This window comes from Hibiscus syriacus, unplaced genomic scaffold, assembly GCF_006381635.1.
Source record: "Hibiscus syriacus cultivar Baekdansim isolate YM2019G1 unplaced genomic scaffold, ASM638163v2 tig00112044_pilon, whole genome shotgun sequence".
Lineage (NCBI taxonomy): Eukaryota > Viridiplantae > Streptophyta > Magnoliopsida > Malvales > Malvaceae > Hibiscus > Hibiscus syriacus.
In genome coordinates this window covers 329,544-351,860 of record NW_024063242.1, presented here as the reverse complement: position 1 = coordinate 351,860, position 22,317 = coordinate 329,544, and the positions used below count along the sequence as shown (strand labels likewise).

The window sequence follows — 22,317 nt, the reverse complement described above, 5'->3', positions numbered from 1 at the left end:
AAATCATTTAAAAGTGCATATATAACATCTTAACTATTTTTGTATAGTACTTAATAGCCAATGATATGTTTTCAATAATATTTTAATTGAATAATTACATTATAATTCTTGGCAAGATTATGATTGGATTATAACTTAACTAATAATTGAGTGACCATCAATGTTTTTTACCTTTAATTTTAGAGATCAACGAAACCGCAACCGATACGACGTCGTTTGGTGGAGAAGTTGGGGAGCTTTTGGCCTATCAGTAGATGGCTAGACTTATTTGTCTTCTCCAGGTCACCAAACTCACAATTTCTAAAAAAGAAAAAAATAATAAGAAAAATAAAGGAAAAAACAAAATCAACTCCAAGAAATCATCTACTACAAATAATTCAGGTTGAATTTTGATCCTTTTATTTCTCCGTCTTATTTTATTCATGATTTTAGTTGAATTTTCATTTTGGTTTTAATTGTTGAAATTTAGGCGGTGAAATGTTTTGGGATTTGATTTGATGAATTGAGAGGGCGGTCACGGGTGAGTCGATTTGTGGAATAATTGAAACGCGTGGAAGCAGGTGACCAGTGGGTAGGCGGCGACCGCGGAGGAGGAGTTGGAGGTGAAGTGAACGAAGATGCCGGAGGAGGATTTGGTGGATGTAAAATTCAGGCTTAATGATGGGTCGGATATCGGTCCGTTTCGGTACTCCTCCACATCCACGGTGGATATGCTTAAGCAAAGAATTGTCTCTGATTGGCCCAAAGGTTTATCATCAGCAATTCATCTTGTTTAGTTTCTTTTCTAATTGCTTATCAAGTTTTTGCTGTTGATTTGTTGTTTAGTAATTGAAATTTACATTTGTAGTAGATTTCTGGGCGAATATCTGTTAAATTTAGAATAAATGTTTTAGCTGGGTAGTAAACATTAATATGCAGAGGTGATCCAATTTAAAATTTGCACTTAATTATTGTTAAAACAAATGAAAAGAGCTGTAGGGTTAACCATAGGATGCAAAACAAAGGGAAATATTTATAGCAAGGTGGTAGCAGAATTTCATGGTAGATACTTTTAGTAGCTTGGGTTTTGATCCTTTCGCCGCAAAGTGGTACCTTTTCTTTGTAAATTGCTACAAACTATGTTACCTGGACTTTTCGCTAAAGTATTTGTGCCCAACATAGTTGGGTCTAGGTATAGGAATACGATCCTTCGAGTGTACGAAATAAAAATTTTAAAAACTGAGCATACTCTTTTCAACTCTCACCATTGAGTTTGGATAACATAGGCTACCAATGGCCTAAGAAATGATGGAGATCCTGTTATATACGATGTACCTGCTTTGATGATGCATTTATTGCATGCGATCAATGTGGAAATGATTAATAGAATGGCAAAATTTCATTATGATTTATAACCGTATAAGATAGAAGGCTATACTTGGCTGTTCTGTGAATACGTGATATTATCTTGAACTGTTGGATTATTATTGGAATATTCCATGGATGCTTTGACTCTAAGTAAATGGATTGCAAAAAGGAATGGTTAATTGTCTTGTGGCCAACATCTATTAGCAATCTTCAGATTTTTATACGTAATACCCAGAAGAAAGCATAAAGGTTAATAGTTTGAAGCACTTTGTTTTAAAATTTTCTGAAATGCTGTCTATTATTAGGTAAGACAATTGTTCCAAAGGCAGTGAATGAAGTCAAACTGATAAGCTCTGGTAAAATTTTGGAGAACGACAAGACTGTTGGTCAATGTAAAGTACCCTTTGGTGATGCTGCAGGCGGGGTTATCATAATGCATGTTGTTGTTCAGCCATCACTTGCAAAAACTAAAACAGGTATTCTTGTCTATCTTCATGTAGAACTTTCTCTTACAATTATAAGAATATTTTTCTTTTGGCAATTACGATTAGCTTGCTTACTAAAGTTGATATGAGGATAGTCCAGCTATTTTACTTGCATTAGTAATGATATAAGCCAAAACTTCTAATTGCATGACTGGTAACCAATGTTTAGATGGATAATTGATATCGTCTTTCTGATGGATTATGATACATGTAGTCCAATTTGTAGGTTGAGGATTTTCTCTATTTCATTTTTTACATGCATTTTGGGAAAAAAAAGTATGTGGAAACTGAGAACTGTTGTTTAAACTTCATCGTTGATCATTGATGAGCATGCTGCTCGAGTTATGATGAGACTACTGAAGGCCTTTTTCCTTCGTTATTTACTGAATGCTATGCTTGCCACTTTTTTGCATCTTTCTACATTTCCAAACGCATTGGTAAGATCCATGCACTCCAAAAGGTTTTGGCCTCGGGATCAATGTCTTTGAAGTTAATTACAAGTAACAATATACGATTAGAATACTATATGTTACAGCATCAAGTGTAACCTTTTGTAACTGATAACATTAAGATGATACCTCTGTGTTTTCTTAAAACTACATGTATCAACCTATTTATGCTTGATTTTGTGTTTGAACAGAAAAGAACGTTGATGATTCACCCAGAAAGATTGTATGTTCCTGTACCATTTTATGAAACCAAACATATAGAGTTGGAAATTCGTTTATGCTGGTAACAATGTTTAAGAACGTAAAACATCGTCTTCGAGTATCCAGTGTGTTTTAGTTGCAAAGTCCATGTTTCCAAGTTCTGAACAGAGAGATGAAGATGTGCATTTTACTTTCGGTTACATTTATGATTGTTTCCAAATACTACCTTGAATCATTTGTAAAGTTGTATAGGCTACTCCATGTAAACACAATTTGCACTACAAATTGCAAGGAGAAATGCCTTTGTATAAATGCTTTCAGTTACTAATTCGGACTAAGGGTGTGCTTTATTTGTGTCTAATACGAGTATTCTTTTTCTATGTATTCGGAAAATCATACTCGTATTTAAATATTTTGTACCATGTTTGGCTCATTTTATTATGCTGAATATTAATATCAAAATAAGAATAAACAAAATTATTAAAGCAAGGACCATGAAAGAAGCATCATCTCATATGTCAATGTCATGATCAAACAAGAAACTTTGATGCAAAAGCATCAATCAATCATCTTCTGGATCACACTTTCTATTTCTCGCAATATTCGGCTCAAAATATACTAGAAGGATCCTCGTACTAGCAAACAATCCCATGTAATATTTATAAGCCCTTAAATCAAAACTCATGTTTCTCCCCCTTCCGATAATCGATCGCCCGACTCGACTTTTCCACCGTATATTCGACATCAAGCAACATTCACTAAACAAGCTTCCCGGCATCACATTGAATCATCTTAATCAATCAATCAAAGGACCAACCAGTAAATGAAACCAATAGGATCATGTGAATATGCATGGAAACCAATTAAGAGCTTGCTTCTATGATATTATTACTAAGAACCAACCAGGAGTTTGCTTTTATTACTAAGAACAGACCACGCTAGAGACCGCAAGAGGGTACGGGAACGTATTGGCATATTGAAACTCGACTGTGCCACCGTTGATCAAGGGCTTGCCATCGTTGACGAGGCAGTCGTTGTACCGCAGGCGCTTGAACACTTTGGGGTTGATGAGATGAGCCGAACTGAACCAGCCGCAGGTTAAGTGAATCCCGGAGATGTCGCAGCCAGTGGCACAGATGTTGAGGATTTCAACTGTGTAGGTGGGGATGCCGCTCGGGAGTGGGGCAGTGGGTCCCTGGTTTATCTCAATGTCAGCTTTGCTACACTTCTCTCCCATATCCGGTTGGGTTCCGCCATTGCTGCTGCACATGCAACAAGGAAAGGACAAAATCAAAAAAGGCTCTCTTTTATAAAGGTCCCACCCAAGAGAAAATGAAAAAAATATCAAAATCCAGAATGTATTCGGTTCTATGGATTCAATTTAGAGACACTTTTTAAGGGGAAAGCTCACCAAAAAAAACATAACCAATAAGGGGAAAGCTCTACAGAGAAAATACACTTTTTAATGGATGATTCACAGGAATTGTAGGGAGAAAGAAAAAGAGACAAATTTCAACCCTAAAAAGCTTGTTATAAGGGAGGGACACAATATGCAAATTGCTTTTAAAGCTTTAGCCTTTTCATCTAACCTTGTCCCTTTTTCGTTCAAAAAAAAAATGAAAACTTCAAATAAAGCTTTGAGTTAGCGCTAGAGAAAAACACTTTTTCTCCAAATAGACCACAAGATTACCATCAAACTTCAAATAACATAGGGTTGCATCAAAAGATGGTGCTAAGTTGTGGTCTAGGCACTGAACTCTGTGGGCTAAACCTGTAAGGCTAAGAGATGGAAACGGTTCAATGGGATATCAATACCCATCTCAAAGATACTGTCCACAGTGACTGAATCATCAACATCAACGGCAAGACGACAGCCATTGTTAACAGTGCGCGTTAGCTTCAACCACAACAAGAAAAAATGCAAAGAAATACAACAGACGTGTGCGCCTCTGACAGTTTTTAAACCGTACGCATAGGTATTTGTTACTAAATTTTAGCATCATCCCAGAAACCAACAACAAAAACCCAGTTTTTTCTTTTTTGGCATTTTATGAAGAAGAAAAAATTTGGGTAAATTCTAGTTTTTTGTTTTTACTTACGAAGAAGCTTGCGATGTGGGGTAAATATGGCGGTGTTGTTCCTTTGATTAATCTTTACCCTCAATAGCCTCAAACCAAACGAGTCACTGATGATTTTACCTTGAACTGCAACAAAATCCCAGAAATAAATAGTAAAAAATGAGAAATGAATGGAATCTAGTTAAAAGAATCCCCTTTATACTAAAATTATAATAAAGAGAAAGAGGACAAAGAAGAAGATAACAAGGAATTTAAAAGAAAAAAAAACATGGACTTCGATAAAAGGAAACAACTATATATATATTAAATCAAAGGAGCAAAATAAAAGAAAAACAGTATCTATGCATGTAAATCACGCACCTGAGAAAAGGGTGACGAGGAAAAGGAATAACACGGAGAAGGAAAACGAAGATAGAACCAAAAGGAGCCGCCGATTCATCGGGGAAGAAGGAGAAAACCTCTTAACAGATTCTCTTCTTAAAAAAAAGTTCTTAGAGGTCAACGAGTGGAATGGGGGAAGTTCAAACAGGTGAGTCGAACCTCTCGAGTTGACAAGGGAAATGCTCAAAACGCCATGAAAAAGAAAACCCAGAAAGCAAGGACTTTCCCTACTTTCGTTTGTTGGGTGTTTAGAAGCTGGGAAAATCTGCATCAAGAACAGCAGAAAATGAATATACACATGTATAAGTAGGAAAATCACATCAATCCATAAAACAGTAAAACGAAAAAGGGAGGATGAAAAATCAACCGTCGGATTCAGATTTAGACTAGAACCAAATCGAAAGTGAACAAAAACCGACTACGTTTCACGAGAGACAAAGTGTAGGCACCAAAACAGACTAAACAGTGACCTAAACGACGGCGATTCGTACCGGTCCAACTCACTAAACAAAGAGTTTCCAAACCCCCTTTTCATTTCAACGCTCTTCACTAAAAGTAGCACTTCTTGAGGGGGGAAAAAGCGAAAGAAATGTTGGCAACGAAAGGGGGAAAAGAGTTTGAAACACATAAAGATACACCGTGGAAGTTGAATAAAAATAGAAAATTAAATTCCAATGGCTAAAATAACGAAAGAGATAAAAAGGATGCTGGAATTTACTGAGCAACTGACAGAGCAACTGTACACAAACAATGCAACAGCGATGCAGAGGAGGATCAGGCCAGATAGAATTGCGCTCATTTATTTATTTCTATGAATTGTATTAATGAGTTTGTTTTCCTTTTTTATTTAACTAAATATATATATATTTGCAGAGAGACAATTTGCAGGAAGATGAACCTGAATGACAGAAATGACAAAACAATAGCATCCCATGAAAGTTCATCGCCATTATTGAATTAAAAAAACAATTTTTTACCTACATTCAACTTTTTTTCTTCTTTTTCAGCTATTAATCTAATTAAAAACACGAGGGGAACAAAGTCTGGATCTTCACCTTATGCCAATGAGGGATATAGATAGGATAAGTAGCAGCAAACAATCAAGACGAAAGCATTTTGGGATTCCTTTTTGCTTGAAAATGGAGGTAGGAGGCAAAGAGAAATGTGGGGTAATTTATAGCTCCAGGAAAAATAATTATTCGAACTCAATTTATTTAAAAAAAAATTATCAATAAAATCATACAATAAATTCAAATATATGTTGGAGTTAAAATACCCAAAATAATATTTCATTGATATAGACATAGTATGAGTTTTGTACATGTTTAATGTCTAATAATGAACCATTTATTTTATTTCTTGTTGTATAAATATTGATTAGTTTTCAATTAAATTTGTGAGATTTGATTGTATTGACAAAATATTTATTTTAGTCCTCGTTGATTTTATACCCTAATATCAATCTTAGACAATTCTTTTTCATTTTTATAATATATAGTAATTATTTGATAAATGTGTAATTATGTATACAAAATCCTAAAATTATGTTAATCTATTTCAATTGCTCACATTTCTACAAAAGGGGGTTTATTATTCCAACTTTGAAAATTACTATATGATTAAAAGAATTTGATAAATATAATTGGCGTTTTTCCCGAAAATCACCAGTGACCGGTATATTTACCGATCTAACACCGGTTAAATTATATGTCCCGATCTAACACCCTTAGCAGTAAAGTGTGCCCCCTGAACCGCGTTATCTACTGACATGGGATACACGTGGGTATAGCACGGATCAAGGGTCGCGCCTTTCCTGTATATCTGCCACGCGTCAGAAAGGCGCCCCTGCCCCGCGCTATATGTTTAATTACACCCATACCCCGATGCTTCACACCCTAATCCTCCCTATAAATACCTCCATCCTCAATCACTTTCATCACACCAAATTCTCTCAACTTCTCTCAAATACTCTTATATTCTCTATTTAAGGTATATTTTATTATATTTTTAATATTTTGTATTTAATTTATTTAAGTATTTTAATTTATTTAATATTTTACTTATATAATTTTTTTTTGCAGATATATAATGGAAGACGATCTACTTCGCTTGGAGGAAAATCATATATCTCGACACTTTGCTGATACGATAACATTTTAACGTTTTAATTTAATTTAAATTATTAGTAATAATTTGTTAATTTATTTAATGCATGATTATTAGATTAAGAATTAATTTTTGTAATTATTTATTTTTAGGAGAAGGACCGTGTATTAAATCTTTTATTAGGAACCTTAAGTTAGTGATATCTAGTCGTGTCTTGCCGTATTTAGTAGATGTTGGATTTGGTTACATAGGTAGATATAAGGGTTACTGTAAGATAGAACCAAACCTTATCTCTGTCTTAGTATAGCGGTGGAGGCCGGAGACCCACACATTTCATCTTCCGTGCGGAGAGTGCACGATTACACTTGAGGATGTTGCTATGCACCTGGGGCTTCCGGTGGATGGGGATGTTATATCAGGGATCGCACAGGGTTTCTAGACTACTTTGTGTCGGGAAAATCTAGGACGTGTCCCATAAAGTTTTAACGGTGGTCGGATACTGTTAAATTGGTTATATGCCAATTTTCGGGAGTTGAGCGAGGACACATCTGAGGATGAAGTTAAAATATATGCACGGGCATGCATACTGTAGCTGATATGAGGGTTGTTGATGCTGGACAAATCGCGCAACCAAGTTCACTGCATGTGGTTGCGACATCTGAGCGACTTTCATCTGGCCGGATCATTCAGTTGGGGCTCAGCAGTTTTGACTTTGCTGTACAGGGAGATGTGTCGAGCCACTTACTACAGGCGTAATACTATCGGCGGATGTCTCCTGCTGCTGCAGTCTTGAGCATGGTATCGATTACCCTTTTATGTCCCGTTGTGAAGAACCCATACGTATTTCCACTACTCCTAAGGTAATTATAAAACTAATTTCGTATATTAATAATTTTATAAAGCGTATAATAAATTTTTTCCTTGAATAGATGGTCTACTGATAGGAAAAATCATCAAGAGCTACTGATGATTTAGAAAAATTAGGGTGTTAATCGATCAGAAGGCTGACACACATGTATGAATTTTATTTAAAAATCGATTTAGAGTATATTATATAATTAGATTATTATTTTGATAAAAATTATATATTTGTTTTAGTTTGAATGGGTGCCATATTCTATTGATGATGTGAGGGCGGTGATCCCACCTGAGTTGAGGAGCCCATCAGATGTTTGGATGGCGATGGTCCCCTTGATCTGTTATGCAACCGTCTAGTGGCACTCCACTGATCGCGTGCTCCGACAATTTGGTTCTTTTCAATCAATTCCGGAAGCACCTCGCAATATGGATGAGTTGTATAGCACAGATAGACGCGACAATACAGATACATATTGGCTGGTGAGGCATCATGAGTGGGTAGTGTTGTGGGAGGATCGACATCGGCGCTTTCCCCGTAGAGAGCCCATTTTACTTGACCTCTTGATGGTTGCTGACGGTTATTATGAGTAGTTTAACAGTAACGAGAAACCGCTTCTGCTTCCCGAGGATTCACGAGGGCAGACCTTTCCGCGACATAGACATAGACATTCACCGACACAGCACTATCGTCCCCCGACTCGTGGACGGAGAGCAGGTGCTTCCGGTTAATCCTCAGCTGCACCAGCAGGACCTTCACAACAGCCACCGTTTCCAGCGACTTACATACCACAGCCATATATGATGCCGCCACCGCCTTTCCATTACCAGATGCCGCCGCCGCCTTCACCTGGTTTTATGACCCCGCCGCCGCCACCGTCACAGATGACCCCTCTTGGAGGCTATTATGGGTCTATGTTTACATATCTGACTTGGGGTTCATATACTGGATATTTGGCGGGTTCAGCCTCATCACCCATGGCTGCAACACAGACACCTCCTGTACAGTTTTCACACTCAGCGATGTCTGGGTTTTATGAGTTTTCCCATTTTTCGCAGGCCGGTGGGATAGTCAGTCATACACCTCCAGGGTCCTTATTCTATGGAGGTGCTTCATCGTCATCAGCTCCTCATCAACCTAATGTACCTACTTAGGACGACGACGACGACGACGACGATGATGGTGATGATGATGACAACGAAGAGTCACAACCAGTGATACGAAGAAATCCTCCTCGAGACCGACAGCCACCGCCCTGCGGAACATATTCGCGTCGCAGGCATCGATAGATTTTATTTTTTTATTATATTTGTATTTAGTTTATTGGAATTTTTAATTGTAATTTTTTATTATTTTTTATTTAATACTTACTTTATTTTGTTAAATTTGTTGGACTTTTTTTAATGTATTTCAGTTAATTTTGTTTATTACCATTTAATATCAGTTATTGTAATTTTGTTATCATTTACCATTTAATACTTATTGTAAGTTTGTTGTATTTAAAATTATTCTGAAATACCAAATTGTTATTAGTTTGATAAAATTTAATGATTGTGTTCGATAACTTTCTTACGTTTGTCACTTATTATCTCTTTTATTATAATCATATATAACGCAAACGTCCAATATCGTATTATTGTATCATTTTTTAATCTTCATCAGCGATTATCGAATGACATTAACTTGAAGTAAATGCAAATTAAAGTACAAGAATTATTATTTGATAAACAAATACATCATTTCCTCATCAATTGTTACTTGATGGCAACAGAAGTGGACATGTTTTTCTAGTATGTTCTGGGTTTCTACAATGCCACATATTCTGTCTTGTCTAGATCTTTCTCGAATATCCATATCGCAATGAATTCGATTGGATTTTGGATGACCACACTTCCTTAATAAACTCGGATTTGGTACAATCGGAAGCCAATCTTGAACCTCATCAGGGTCTTTATCATTACCTATGGGGGGAAACTCAAATTCGTATACCTTAAAAACTTCATATAGTAGGTATACGAGATCCACAAAATGGTTATAATCTTGACGTGTATGCGAGCAAGCTGCTATCACATGAGATCATGGATACTTCAGAGCTTGAAAAAACCTGCAGTCGCACGTTCTATCCCTTAGATTTACTCTTAACAACACACCTTCAATCCCTTGAAGAGGTCGCGGCAACTCTGTGACACGAAACATTTCATGCCTTCTAGAGAAACTTGTTACATACATTCCATTTTATGCAAAAAAAATTATGTAGATCTGCAACTAATCTAGGGTGATAGACATGACCGCCTTGCATCTAGGTTTGAGCTTGTCCCCCGAGCTTCGCAAAAAGTGCCCCCAAACAAAATATATAGTCCTTACCAAAGCCGCTACTGGTAAGTGACGTGCACCCTTTAAGGTTGAATTGATTGCCTCTACCAAGTTGGTCGTCATGTGTCCATATCGATATCCACCATCATATGTGTTCGTCCACATTTCTTTATAGATGAGGCTGATGTAATCGTATCCGTCCTCGTTCTTCGCCCGTAAATCTTGAAGTATTGATTCAAATGTTCGAGGAAGTAGTTCCTAACCTGATCAAAAAATGTATAACTTACTAACTTGCTTTCTTTCCAAAATTAAAATAATCGAAAGAAAACAAACTACATCAGTTTCACTTACCCATGCGCACAATTAATTGGCGCTCATCATTCTTCTTGTACCTTCCTTGGTAGTTCGCAGCAATGTGTCGGAGACAATACCTATGTTGGACAAAGGGTGGTTGCCACATTGGACCCAAAGACTCCATTGCTGCTTTGATCCCAGCTCCGCAATCTGAAATGACACAGATGTTTTCCCTCGTGATAACATGTGCACGTAAATTTCGGAGGAAAAAATCCCAAGAATATGTATCTTCTCCTTCGACAAGAGAAAATGCAACTAGAAGAATGTTGCGATTGTCATCTTGGACAACTGCCAATAATAAAACTTGCTTGTATTTTCCATACAAGAAAGTCCAATCGATCTGGACCACAGGCTTGTAGTATTTGAAAGCATTAACGCACTGTGGGTAACTCCAAAAAACCTGGTAGAATTGGCATCGATCGCGAAGAACTCGATCATTATAGTATGCATAGGAGGTTTCGAAGTCCAGAATTGTCCCAGGATTCAACGTTCGCACTAGCCTAAACCAACCTGGAAGTTCGTTGTAAGATGCATCCCATTCGCCATGAAGTTTGACAATGTCATTTTGTTTTGCCAACCAAGCTTTTTTATAGGAGACAGTGTACCCATACTGCGATTGTATAGCTGAAATCAACACTGCAACAACTATATGAGAGCTTGTTTTTACCATGGGCATGATGGCTTGGCATATCATTTCAGAGTCCAAGTTGGGATGATCTTAGTTGACCCATCCAGCACAATATGTGTGAGGACCGTTGTATACTGTTAGTTCCCATATGTTGTTTTTCCTCTTCATTTTTGATACGCGAACTATCCAATTGCATCCGTTTTCGTGTCGGGCACAGTAGCATACATATTTTTCGGTCGTGGATCGGTTGACTCTGGACTGAACAGAATTACGGATATTGTAATTTTTTATAGCCATCACCGCTTCTTCTTTGCTTGAAAACTCCATGCCTAAAGATAACTCACCATTATTTATTGATGAGTAATATCCATAGTCACCGAGATGAGGCATATCCGCAAATTCTAGATCGTACATTGCACTATAATTAGCTTCATACATGTGTGCAAGAGGGTCAGTTTGTGCCACATTTCCTGGAACTTCATCATCATCGGAGTTGAATTGCGGTGATTTTGGGTGAATGAATAGTCCAGTCTCAGCACCATCCGCACCAGGCTCACGAAGTGGTTCTTCTGGTGGAGATGATGGTTCCTCTATGTGCTCCACATTTAGATCGAAAAACCTACTACTTATACGCATTCCCCTTGAACTTAAAGGCATATCGACATTGAGATCGAAAAAGCTCGCAGTCTAATGCCTCCCTCTGAAACTTGAAGCCATCGTGTCAAATGAAAACTGCACAGATGGTTGCGTCGATGGCATCTCCATATGGCCAAAGAAATTTGTAGATGAATGCCTTCCCCTTGAACTGGACACGGTGTTGCCATACGGATTGTTCATGGACCTACCTCGGTACATATCGTAAGGAGTTGCAGATGAATGTCTCCCCATTATGGCATTAAAATCATTACACATTACTGTAGTCGGGCTGTCAACTTGATCAACTTGTTCAACCAGCCCATAGTGAGAGCTTAATGATTGACCCCGAACAGCACACACTTAAACAAAATGTGCATACGTCTCAATATCGGCGTATGAATAATTACTTTGAGCTTCAACCATCATTTCAACATCATCATTGTTCGAAAGTTTAAACGTTGTATAAGTTAATTATAACACCCTCAGACCCGTACTCGACCCGATTACGAGTCTGAGGTGTCACATTGACTTTTCAAACTTTGACTATTTACTAAAATTCAAAGAAAATTTAAAACTTTCATTAAAATAAAAGCGATTTATCTACATAAATTGACCAAAATAACCAAAATCGATCAAAGCATATTCAACTCAATCACTTAGTACATGCCAACTATATTCAAATTAACCAACCACATTTAAATCATCTATTTTATGATCTGAAATTTTGTACGGGAGATGCTGACCTGTTTTGCTCTTCTTCGCTCCTCTTCTCGCTTCTGTAACCTACGTGTGAAATAATCACACGCTAAGTCTATGACTTAGTGAGGCAAATAAACATATAATGTAAACTATAACTTGTAATCATGCATGAACTATTACTGCTATCACTCATACCCTTATTCATGTAACAAATCCCTATAACACATATACAATATATAATTACATGTAAGAGCACATATACTCATTATTTCCATCATTAACCTCATTTCATTATCAATATCATTATTATTTATCTCACTTCGTACATATCCTCTTATACTTAGCATTTTAACCAACATTTTTCTCATTTAATCATACAATCCACATATCATTATATAAATCATATAATACAATTCATAGCATAAAATCATACAAGTCACATGTAATATGTTTGTTGTTATTTCTTTATTAGCCCATGTACACATGTGAGAACTATATATGTGAGTCTATAGAGGTTGTGCACAAATGCTGTCACCACAGCTCGTATAAATACACCGAAGTGCCGCTTAGAAATGCACCATAGTGCCACGTAGGATTGCACCAAAGTGCCACGTAGAAATGCACTGTAGTGCCATATAATGTCCATAAGGACCACATAGAAATTCCTTAAGAATCATATAGATATACCAAGGACCAAGTATGTGTCTCAAAGACCTCATAAATGTTCCAAAGAATATGTATATGTCCCGAAGAACCGCGTAGACCCTCGACTCTTGGCATGCCAACTATACCCCTAGCTCTCATGACACATAACATGGGTATTATTATTTATGTCATTTCATATTCATACATTCATAACACTTATCTCTTATCGCATGTCTGATCTCTTATAATCATGTAATCACATAGCTCATGTCATTTCTTGTGAAATAATACATATCATGTAAGACATATCAGACATGTTCACACAAATCACTTCCATATAATTCACATGATTTATTATCTCGTAGATCCTATCACATTTTCATACAATTTCACAAATCATTGTCATATATGGATATCACATTTGTACTTAATCACATAGATAATGTTATATAGCACTAAAATCCCACAGTTCCTATTTCATAGCTTATATATTGTTCTTATACCTTTTTATAGACATATAAACACCTATATCATAATTCCCTAATTTATTGTACATAATCATATCATCATTTATATTCATAAATCCTAGCTCGTATTTTGTTCTCTTATGCTTACATAGATCCTATAACATATATGTAGCATACTAACATATATCACTTATATAAATTCATTTATATATAAATTTCTTATATTCTCTTAATTCAAGTTTACATAACCTTTTCCTATGACTTCATAGATCTTTACCATGTAATTTCTATATCATAGCTCATTTAATCACATTAATCTTTCTCATACAGCTTATCTCTCATATGATTATCATTATTTATGTACATATCTCCTAATTGATATTCTATTTTCATATTGTCCTATAAATCAATGCTAGTTAGTTTATCTCACTTTTCATTTAATACTATAAGTAAATTATAATAGTTTCCATAAACTTGACTTATGTGATTTATGTTTTGCTATTATATCTTCATCTAAACATATATTTACATGTTCATGATCACTTAACTTATTTTCTTTCTATGGTTATCACATACAACATTTACTATTATACATGATTCGTGACCTTATAACTTATTTCACATATTCATACAGCTTATAAGGTTCACATATAGTTACATATTTCATTCCCATATAACCCATATCATATAAATTCATACATTATAACATATAATATGAACAAAGCATATACACATAATGCAAACTTAATCATGCTTCTATTCATGAAAACATGAAATATTGGAAACAGACTTATCACAAGTTTAATTTCCATATAATAATATGAACAATCTAATAATATGCACTCACCTTGGCCTCACTAAGTTCCAATCCACTTTTATGATTTCCTCTCTTTCGATCGAATCATAACTTGATAATCGTTCCGGAACTTGTTCATGTTCGATATCTACATAATCATACATTGATACATATCAGTATCCCATTGATATACTCTAATCTATTATTTCTTATATCAAAAGAAATGTCTATTTCAATTTCCCCTTGAAGTGCATCGATGCATTCTACAGTGTATCGATGCATCCCTTAACAGGTACATCGATACATTAATTGCATTCGATGTTTCCATTTTTAAAGGGTGCATCGATGCACTTCCTGTGCATCGATACACACTGAACAATTTCTGGAAATTTACCCTTGATGCATCGGTACATGATGAATGTGTACCGATGCACACTAGCCCAGAAATCTAATTTATGCCCGAAAATCCACTCTTTTTAGCTTAATTACTTCATACATCCTCCCCTTTCTTATTCTTAACTTACATACTCATATTCAAACTCATTTTTATTCATTAATCACCTCTTTAACATCAAAATCCTATTCTCTATATGTAATTCAAGAATCATACTCAATTTCTAACATGTTCCAAATCCAATTTTATTACTTCATATCTCTTAATTAGATTGATGACAAGCCAAATTTGACTTCCAATTCTAGTTAAGAACTCTATTCCAAGATTTCATCCAAGAACCTCAAATCTTTAATTCCTCCTAACTCCATCATACTTTGATTTTAAGATAACGTAAGCTTTCCTTAAGCTTAGTTATCATCTAATAATCAAAACCCAATCTTAAATTTAACCAAAAACTCAATAATTAGAAAACTCACCTTTGGCTCTTGGTTTTTACGCGTGAAGGAAGAAGAAAGATGAAGAGAATTCTGGAAACCATTTTGTTTCCTCTTCCCTTCCACGTGTTTAATATATAATCATATTTAAATATTTTCCTTGCAAATGACCCTTTTGCCCTTCAATTCACCTTATAATTACTAACATCTTTTAGGCAGTATTTCAGAATAAATCATTGAATTATTTCATTCTTCTACTTTAATCACCAAATTCTGAAACTTTACAATTTAGTCACTAACCCGGTATTGCGGATGTTACAAATCTCCTCTTCTTTTTAAGAAAATTCGTCCTCGAATTTTCACTGAACATCTTGATAAAAACATATCTTCTAATGTTCTCATGTTGCTTCATTTACTTAATATTTCTTTTCATCATCAGAAAACTTACTTTTCAATCCTTTAGCTTTTCAATTACATTTTTCCTTTATACATTCATATCATGTCACTTATCATTTAAACAACAACCAGTAACTTCAATCTATTTTCATCACTCAACATCATAAATCCATCTCTAACTACCTTATAATAATAACCAAATTCGTTCTCCATCATCATTTAACCAAGAACACGGTCTTAAATCTTCTTTAAATATGATTCAACATATACTTTAAAGAATCTTTTCACATCACCTTGCACACTTTTCTTACTTTTATATCAAAATTATCATCTACACTTTCATATAACCTTTATCGTATCTGATCCTTTAACTCAATCCCTCTCATTTCTTTATTTCATTATTCCTTTATTTATTCCTTATACACAAATCATATATTTCCTTTCATGTTTACTTACTCTTGTCTTATCACCTAAACTCATCGCTATGTACCAATCTTCGTTGCATCCTCATAACTTTGATAACCCATTTCTTATACAGAACTTCATTCTTTATCATTTCTTATACCTGTATTTTCCTTCCTTCAGGTTCCATGCAAATACTTATCTCCTTTTTTACATCATAGCTATATGATCATAATACACAACTATATTCAGATTCACATCATAATTGATTAACTCAACTTTATTTTTTCCTCCAATCTTATAACTCTATCACCTTTACTCTGATAGCTAATCAATAAATTTGTTCAATCTAGGGCACAAGCCCTAGTCAACCAATCATATACATTCTTTCCAATCGAAATTATCTCAAAAATTAGTTTACTTATTTTATCAATTTCACCTCTATTCACATACATCCTGTAATTTCCGTTGTTCAAACTCAACATTATAACTTCCTTTGTCTTATAAACTGATCATCGATATACACATTCTCAAACTCTTCTTATCAATCCTCAGCTTTACTCAAATATACAAATCCTTATTTCCTTTACTATACCACCTTAATATGATCCAAATATACAACTGTATCCAGATCCATTTCATATTTGGTTATCATATCCATAAAATATCTTATAATCTTATACTTCCAGTACATTCCCATCATATGTTCTTGTTAGCCAACGCTAACTTTTTCCTTCTAGAATGCAAAACAGTATCTATATCACTCGATCCATTTAAAAGACTTCTTATTCTTCACTTTGTATAATTTATACCAAAACTCTGAAGTCATTCCTCCAATTTGATCTTTTAACTTGGAATAAAATCAATTCCAACCAAGTTTGTAGTTGAAAATCATAATCTCTATCTCTCTTCGATAGTACTGATTTATGAAATACTAGTTCCCTTAATCATTTTGAGTTCTCTCCAGAACCTTAACACAATAACCACTTTTTGAAAAGGGAACCATTTCAACACCTATAGCACTCCTTTTTAATCTAGGCACCAACCCTCTACACATCACTTGTATGCATCGTTTTCATTTAAATTATCTTCACAACCTTTCACTCTACTCATCAAACTGTACTCTTGTCCATACACATTACGATTTCCCTCTGTATCAAACTCATAAACTCTGGCTTCATATCCCTTATACACTTGTCACTGATGCACTTATGCTTGATTTTTTTTTCAATTCTAACCCAATCATTTGATCTCTTAACGTCCTTATGGTGACACTTGTTCACTATATTCTATCTTATTCACTTATAACAAAACTTCTCCACATCACTTTTTCGATTCGAAACAGGGAAAACCTTTCATCACTATTCAGATATGATTTCAATTTCTGAAATCAACCTTTGGTCTTACGAGGCACTTCTTGAGGTGTCCGCTTTTCATCATGACTGGCCAGGGCAGGTGAATTGCTACCACCATTAGGTTTGCACCTATCGATTCACTTTGTCATTTCTTATAATCACATTTTTATTGTATTCTATTAAACTTATTCTATCAGCAAGACAACATATTCCTTACACTATCATATCAGAAATTTTTTGCTATTTTGTTGGCATGTATACATTATACGACACTCTAGACTCCGGTTTATGCCGAGAATCGACTAAACCGTAGCTCTGATATCATTAAATGTAACACCCTCAGACCCGTACCCGACCCGATTACGAGTCTGAGGTGTCACATTGACTTTTCAAACTTTGACTCTTGACCAAAATTCAAAGAAAATTTAAAACTTTCATTAAAATAAAAGCGATTTATCTACATAAATTGACCAAAATAATCAAAATCGATCAGAGCATATTCAACCCAATCACTTAGTACATGCCAACTATATTCAAATTAACCAAACACATTTAAATCATCTATTTTCTGATCTGAAATTTTGTAAGGGGGATGCTGACCTGTTTTGCTCTTCTTCACTCCTCTTCTCGCTTCTGTAACCTACGTGTGAAATAATCACACGTTAAGTCTATGACTTAGTGAGGCAAACAAACATATAATGTAAACTATAACTTGTAATTATGCATGAACTATTACTGCTATCACTCATACCCTTATTCATGTAACAAATCCCTATAACACATATGCAATATATAATTACATGTAAGAACATATATACACATATACTCATCATTTCCATCATTAGCCTAATTTCATTATCAATATCATTATTATTTATCTCACTTCGTACATATCCTCTTATACCTAGCATTTTAACCAACATTTTACTCATTTAATCGTACAATTCACATATCATCATATAAATCATATAATTATATAAGTTAAAGGTATGGCGTGGCACCTGCCCTGCGCTATATATAATTATGTCAGAATTAAAGGTAAGGCGCGACCCCTGCCCCGCGCTATACCCCTACGTGGAGTAAGGCGCGCCCTAGGGGCCGCGCTATACCCACGTGTATTCCATGTCAGCATATAGCGCGGTACATGGGGCGCGCCTTACCTCACGTGGCGCCAAATCAGCATATAGCGCAGTGCAGGGGGCACACTTTACTACAAAGGGTGTTAGATCGAGAAATATAGTCTGACCGATGTTTGATCGGTAAATATACCGGTCACCGGTGATTTTTCGGGAAAATAGCCAATATAATTTATACCATAAATAAGAGTGTATGTATTCAATTATACAATAAAGCTTATAATATCTTTTAAAAAATAAAATGCTCGCAAATATGTTTTATACCACGTAAAGGCAAATAACTAAAAACAAAACTTCATGATTGATCCATAATATTCTTCATAATTTGAATATTACTGTAAAGAAAGAACTCACAAGCGGAAATTAAGGCAATATTGTCTAATAATTAATAAAACGTATTGTTTTAATATTAGAATATTATAATGTAAAGTTACTTTTTTTACATCAAATGATGATTAAGGGAATGATTACATCAGGGTGTGGGCGTGTGGGGTAAGTGGACAAAGTCACGTGCGGCCAATCCTTTTAAAAGGTTTAAGTAGGTGGGTTAAAATCACGGCGAGGTGAGTGATAAAAGTTTGGGTAAATTATTTGTTTAGAACCTAAACTATCAGTTTCGATCCGTTTTAGTATCTAAACTTTTATTTTTTTTCAAAGTCATACAAAACGTTTAATTTTTGTTTCATTTTTAGTATCATGTTAAAAACTTAACATAAAGTTTTAGAAAAAATAAAAGACTAAGTACTAAAATGGATAAAAAATGATACTTTAAGTATTAAATGCGTTAATTTTTTAACGACGGGTACTAAAATGATAAAAAATTAAATGTTAAGTATGATTTTAAAAAAATAAAAATTTATGTATCAAAACTGATAGTTTAGCCTAAAACTTTTTAATTTAGTTGAGTTGAATGATAAAAGTTTTTAAGTTTAATTAATAAATTTTATTTTAAAATTGGTAAAAATGCACCAGAGGCCATTGTACTTGTTGGGATTATGAAGAGTCTCAACTGAAAAATCGAAAAAGTGCAAAGAAGTTAAATAGATAAAATTGAATTTAGGGAGTAAGGAGAACAAAAGACATAAAGAATTGGCACAAGGATTTAAAATGGTTCGACTTATCAACCAAGTCTACATCCACAACCTTAGTTCATCACTAAGGATTTCTAACAAATTCACTAATTTGTTCTTTCTTTTTCAAGGATAAAGAGATAACCTTTACAACTCTCTATCTTTTCAATGGCTAAGATAGAACCAAAAAACCCTTTACAAGGAAAAAGATTGTAAACAAATAAAACCTCTAAAAAGGAAGGTGTTTACAAATTAAAAGCTCACAAGAACAAAATATTTACAATATAATTGGAATAAAGAGTGAAAAGGAATTCTCTTGTGTTTGATTGCTTGAATAGGTGTTCTAACCCTTCTTCAAGTGTCCACAACTTGTATTTATGTGTTGGAATGTTGTTGTGGTCGTTTCTAGCCGTTTGAGGTGGTTTGAAGCCGTCAGGTATCAATTTTCGTGCAAAATAAAGCTACCAAGACCAAGGGGTATCAATACTCCTAAAGGAAGTATCGGTACTACCTTTGTTATATTTAAATCAAATAGCCGTTACTAGCCGTTGGGGCCTGATGGTATCGATACTATGGCAATGGTATCGGTACTACTATACAAAGTAGTATCGGCAGTCTTTTGGGTATCGGTACCATTTTTGCATTCTGGAATTTGAGCAAACCTGGTAGTATCGATACTACCTAGTGAGTATCAATACTTCCCTTACCTTGGTATCGGTACCATATGAACAATATAGGTACTATTAATGAGGTATCGATACTGTAAGAACAATATCGGTACTATTTGTAGAAAAACATATTTTGTGCTCAATTCCACTTTAAGGACTTTGAATTATTTTTGAAAACTTTGAAAAGCTTTAAACAAATTCAATTCAAGTCCAAAAAATATTTTGCCTTAAATTATTATATCAAAATATAGTTCAACAATACTTTTAAAAGAAAATCAATGTTGTCCTCGTATTATTTTTTTTTCTTTTTAATGTAACCTTCCAATTCAGAAAACAAACCTAATGTGACTTTTTGACCAACATTTTACGTTGTTCACAATTACGGTGTTAACGTGGCAGTTCACTGTACTGACAAGGCAATCCAAAACGCTGATGTGGTAGTCAACGGTGCTAATGTAACAGTTCACAACGCTGATGTGGTAGTCTACGGTGACTGATAACATGACAGATAACATGATAAATGGGTTAAATTGTTTTTTTTTTATTTTGTTTGATGGTTAAATTGTTTTTTAAGTTTGAGGGTTTATTTAATTTTTTTTAAAAAAATAAAACTTATTTTAAATTTTAAATAAAAAATTATTTAAATATTCAAAAATTAAATATAAAAATACTAAAAAATTAAATTATTATAAAAATTGAATAAACATATTAAAAATACTAAAATTATTATATATATTTTTAATTTTTTAATATATATCATATGTTATAAAATGATAACTTATAAATTATTAAAAAAATTAAAAGTATTTTTAAAACGATACATTATACATAATATATATTTAATTTATTGACATATCATCAACACTTATACAAAATATTCTTACTATATTAATCGAGATTTACAAAATTTAAATTAGACGAGATTTACAAATTTTAGGTTAATCAAAACTTACCATATTTTCTAATTATATTTTATGTCGAAACTTATTATATAATTATCTTTTAAATTAGTTGAGACTTACAAAAAGACAATTATAAAAGATAATAAGGTTTGACTAATTCAAAAATTATTAAGACTCGATTAATTTAAATTTTATAATACTCGATTATTCCAATAAAAATATTTTGTATAAGTGTTGATGATATATCTATGTGTTACATGTATATGTTATATATAATATATATTTTTAAAAATATTTTTTTAATTTTTTAATAATTTATAAGTAATTATTTTATAACATATTTTATATATATATTTTTTAAAAATTGATAATAATTTTAGTATTTTTAATATGTATATTCAATTTTCTAGAAATTTAAATTAATTTTTAATATTTGTATATTTTACTTTTTGAAAATTTGAATACTTTTATATTTATAATTTAAAATAATTTAAGTTTTTTTAAATTAAATAAATCCTTGCGCTTTAAAAAAATCAATTTGACCTTCAAACAAAACCAGAAACTAATTTAATCCATCTTCCATGTCACTCGTCACGTCAGCCACCACCGTTGACTGTCACATTAGCACCATGAACTACCACGTCAGCACCGTAAATTGCTATGTCAACACCGTAACGATCAACGAAAATTTTTTTTGTCAAAGGATGATATTGAGTTTTGTTTTAAGTTTGAGGACTACATTGAGAGAAAAATAATATGAGAGTCATATTATTATTTTTTAATACATGAATCTATGATGCCTTTTTGCCTTTAAAGTTTTGGGTGAGAGGGGTAACTTTTTAGAAAAAATTTATGGATATTATATAATTTTCATAATTTTGTTATTTTTTATATTTTTTTGTAAAATCATTGATTATATATATATATATATATTTAAAATCATTGAAATTATATATATATATTATGAAAACTTGAAGATTATTTTGTAGTTTTTGTTGAGAGGTGCAATATATATAGGGATAAGATCATGTTACATAATGTAAAATTCTTTTAGTTTTACATAGATTTAGGACTATTGGATGGGTGAAAATAGATAATTGAGATTAACAATAAGAAATG

At 33.7% G+C, this 22,317-nt stretch overlaps 2 protein-coding genes across 2 annotated transcripts; one reads left to right on the top strand and one right to left on the bottom strand.

The window, feature by feature from the left end:
• The first annotated feature begins 276 nt into the window (after positions 1 to 276).
• Positions 277 to 2,676, top strand: LOC120174294 (membrane-anchored ubiquitin-fold protein 3-like). Its single transcript, XM_039181191.1, has 4 exons — positions 277 to 381; positions 470 to 747; positions 1,653 to 1,823; positions 2,473 to 2,676. Exons 2-4 carry the CDS (start codon positions 618 to 620, stop codon positions 2,526 to 2,528), a joined length of 357 nt encoding a protein of 118 aa, XP_039037122.1. The 5' UTR covers positions 277 to 381; positions 470 to 617; the 3' UTR covers positions 2,529 to 2,676.
• Positions 2,677 to 3,096: 420 nt separating this feature from the next.
• LOC120174288 (protein TAPETUM DETERMINANT 1-like) lies at positions 3,097 to 5,204 on the bottom strand. Its single transcript, XM_039181186.1, has 3 exons — positions 4,921 to 5,204; positions 4,578 to 4,686; positions 3,097 to 3,744 (listed from the first exon to the last, which is right to left on the bottom strand). The coding sequence occupies exons 1-3, from the start codon at positions 4,997 to 4,999 to the stop codon at positions 3,405 to 3,407; spliced, it is 528 nt and encodes a 175-aa protein (XP_039037117.1). The 5' UTR covers positions 5,000 to 5,204; the 3' UTR covers positions 3,097 to 3,404.
• Between the last annotated feature and the right edge of the window lie 17,113 nt (positions 5,205 to 22,317).

Bases quoted from the DNA above. Each gene is read 5' to 3' on its own strand.
- LOC120174294 (XM_039181191.1), top strand. From the start codon at position 618: ATGCCGGAGGAGGATTTGGTGGATGTAAAATTCAGGCTTAATGATGGG. The intron at 748-1,652 runs GTTTATCATCAG...GTCTATTATTAG, and splicing joins TGTCTCTGATTGGCCCAAAG to GTAAGACAATTGTTCCAAAG. The intron at 1,824-2,472 runs GTATTCTTGTCT...GTGTTTGAACAG, and splicing joins ACTTGCAAAAACTAAAACAG to AAAAGAACGTTGATGATTCA.
- LOC120174288 (XM_039181186.1), bottom strand. From the start codon at position 4,999: ATGAATCGGCGGCTCCTTTTGGTTCTATCTTCGTTTTCCTTCTCCGTG. The intron at 4,687-4,920 runs GTGCGTGATTTA...ATTTTGTTGCAG, and splicing joins CCTCGTCACCCTTTTCTCAG to TTCAAGGTAAAATCATCAGT. The intron at 3,745-4,577 runs GTAAAAACAAAA...TTGCATGTGCAG, and splicing joins CATCGCAAGCTTCTTCGTAA to CAGCAATGGCGGAACCCAAC.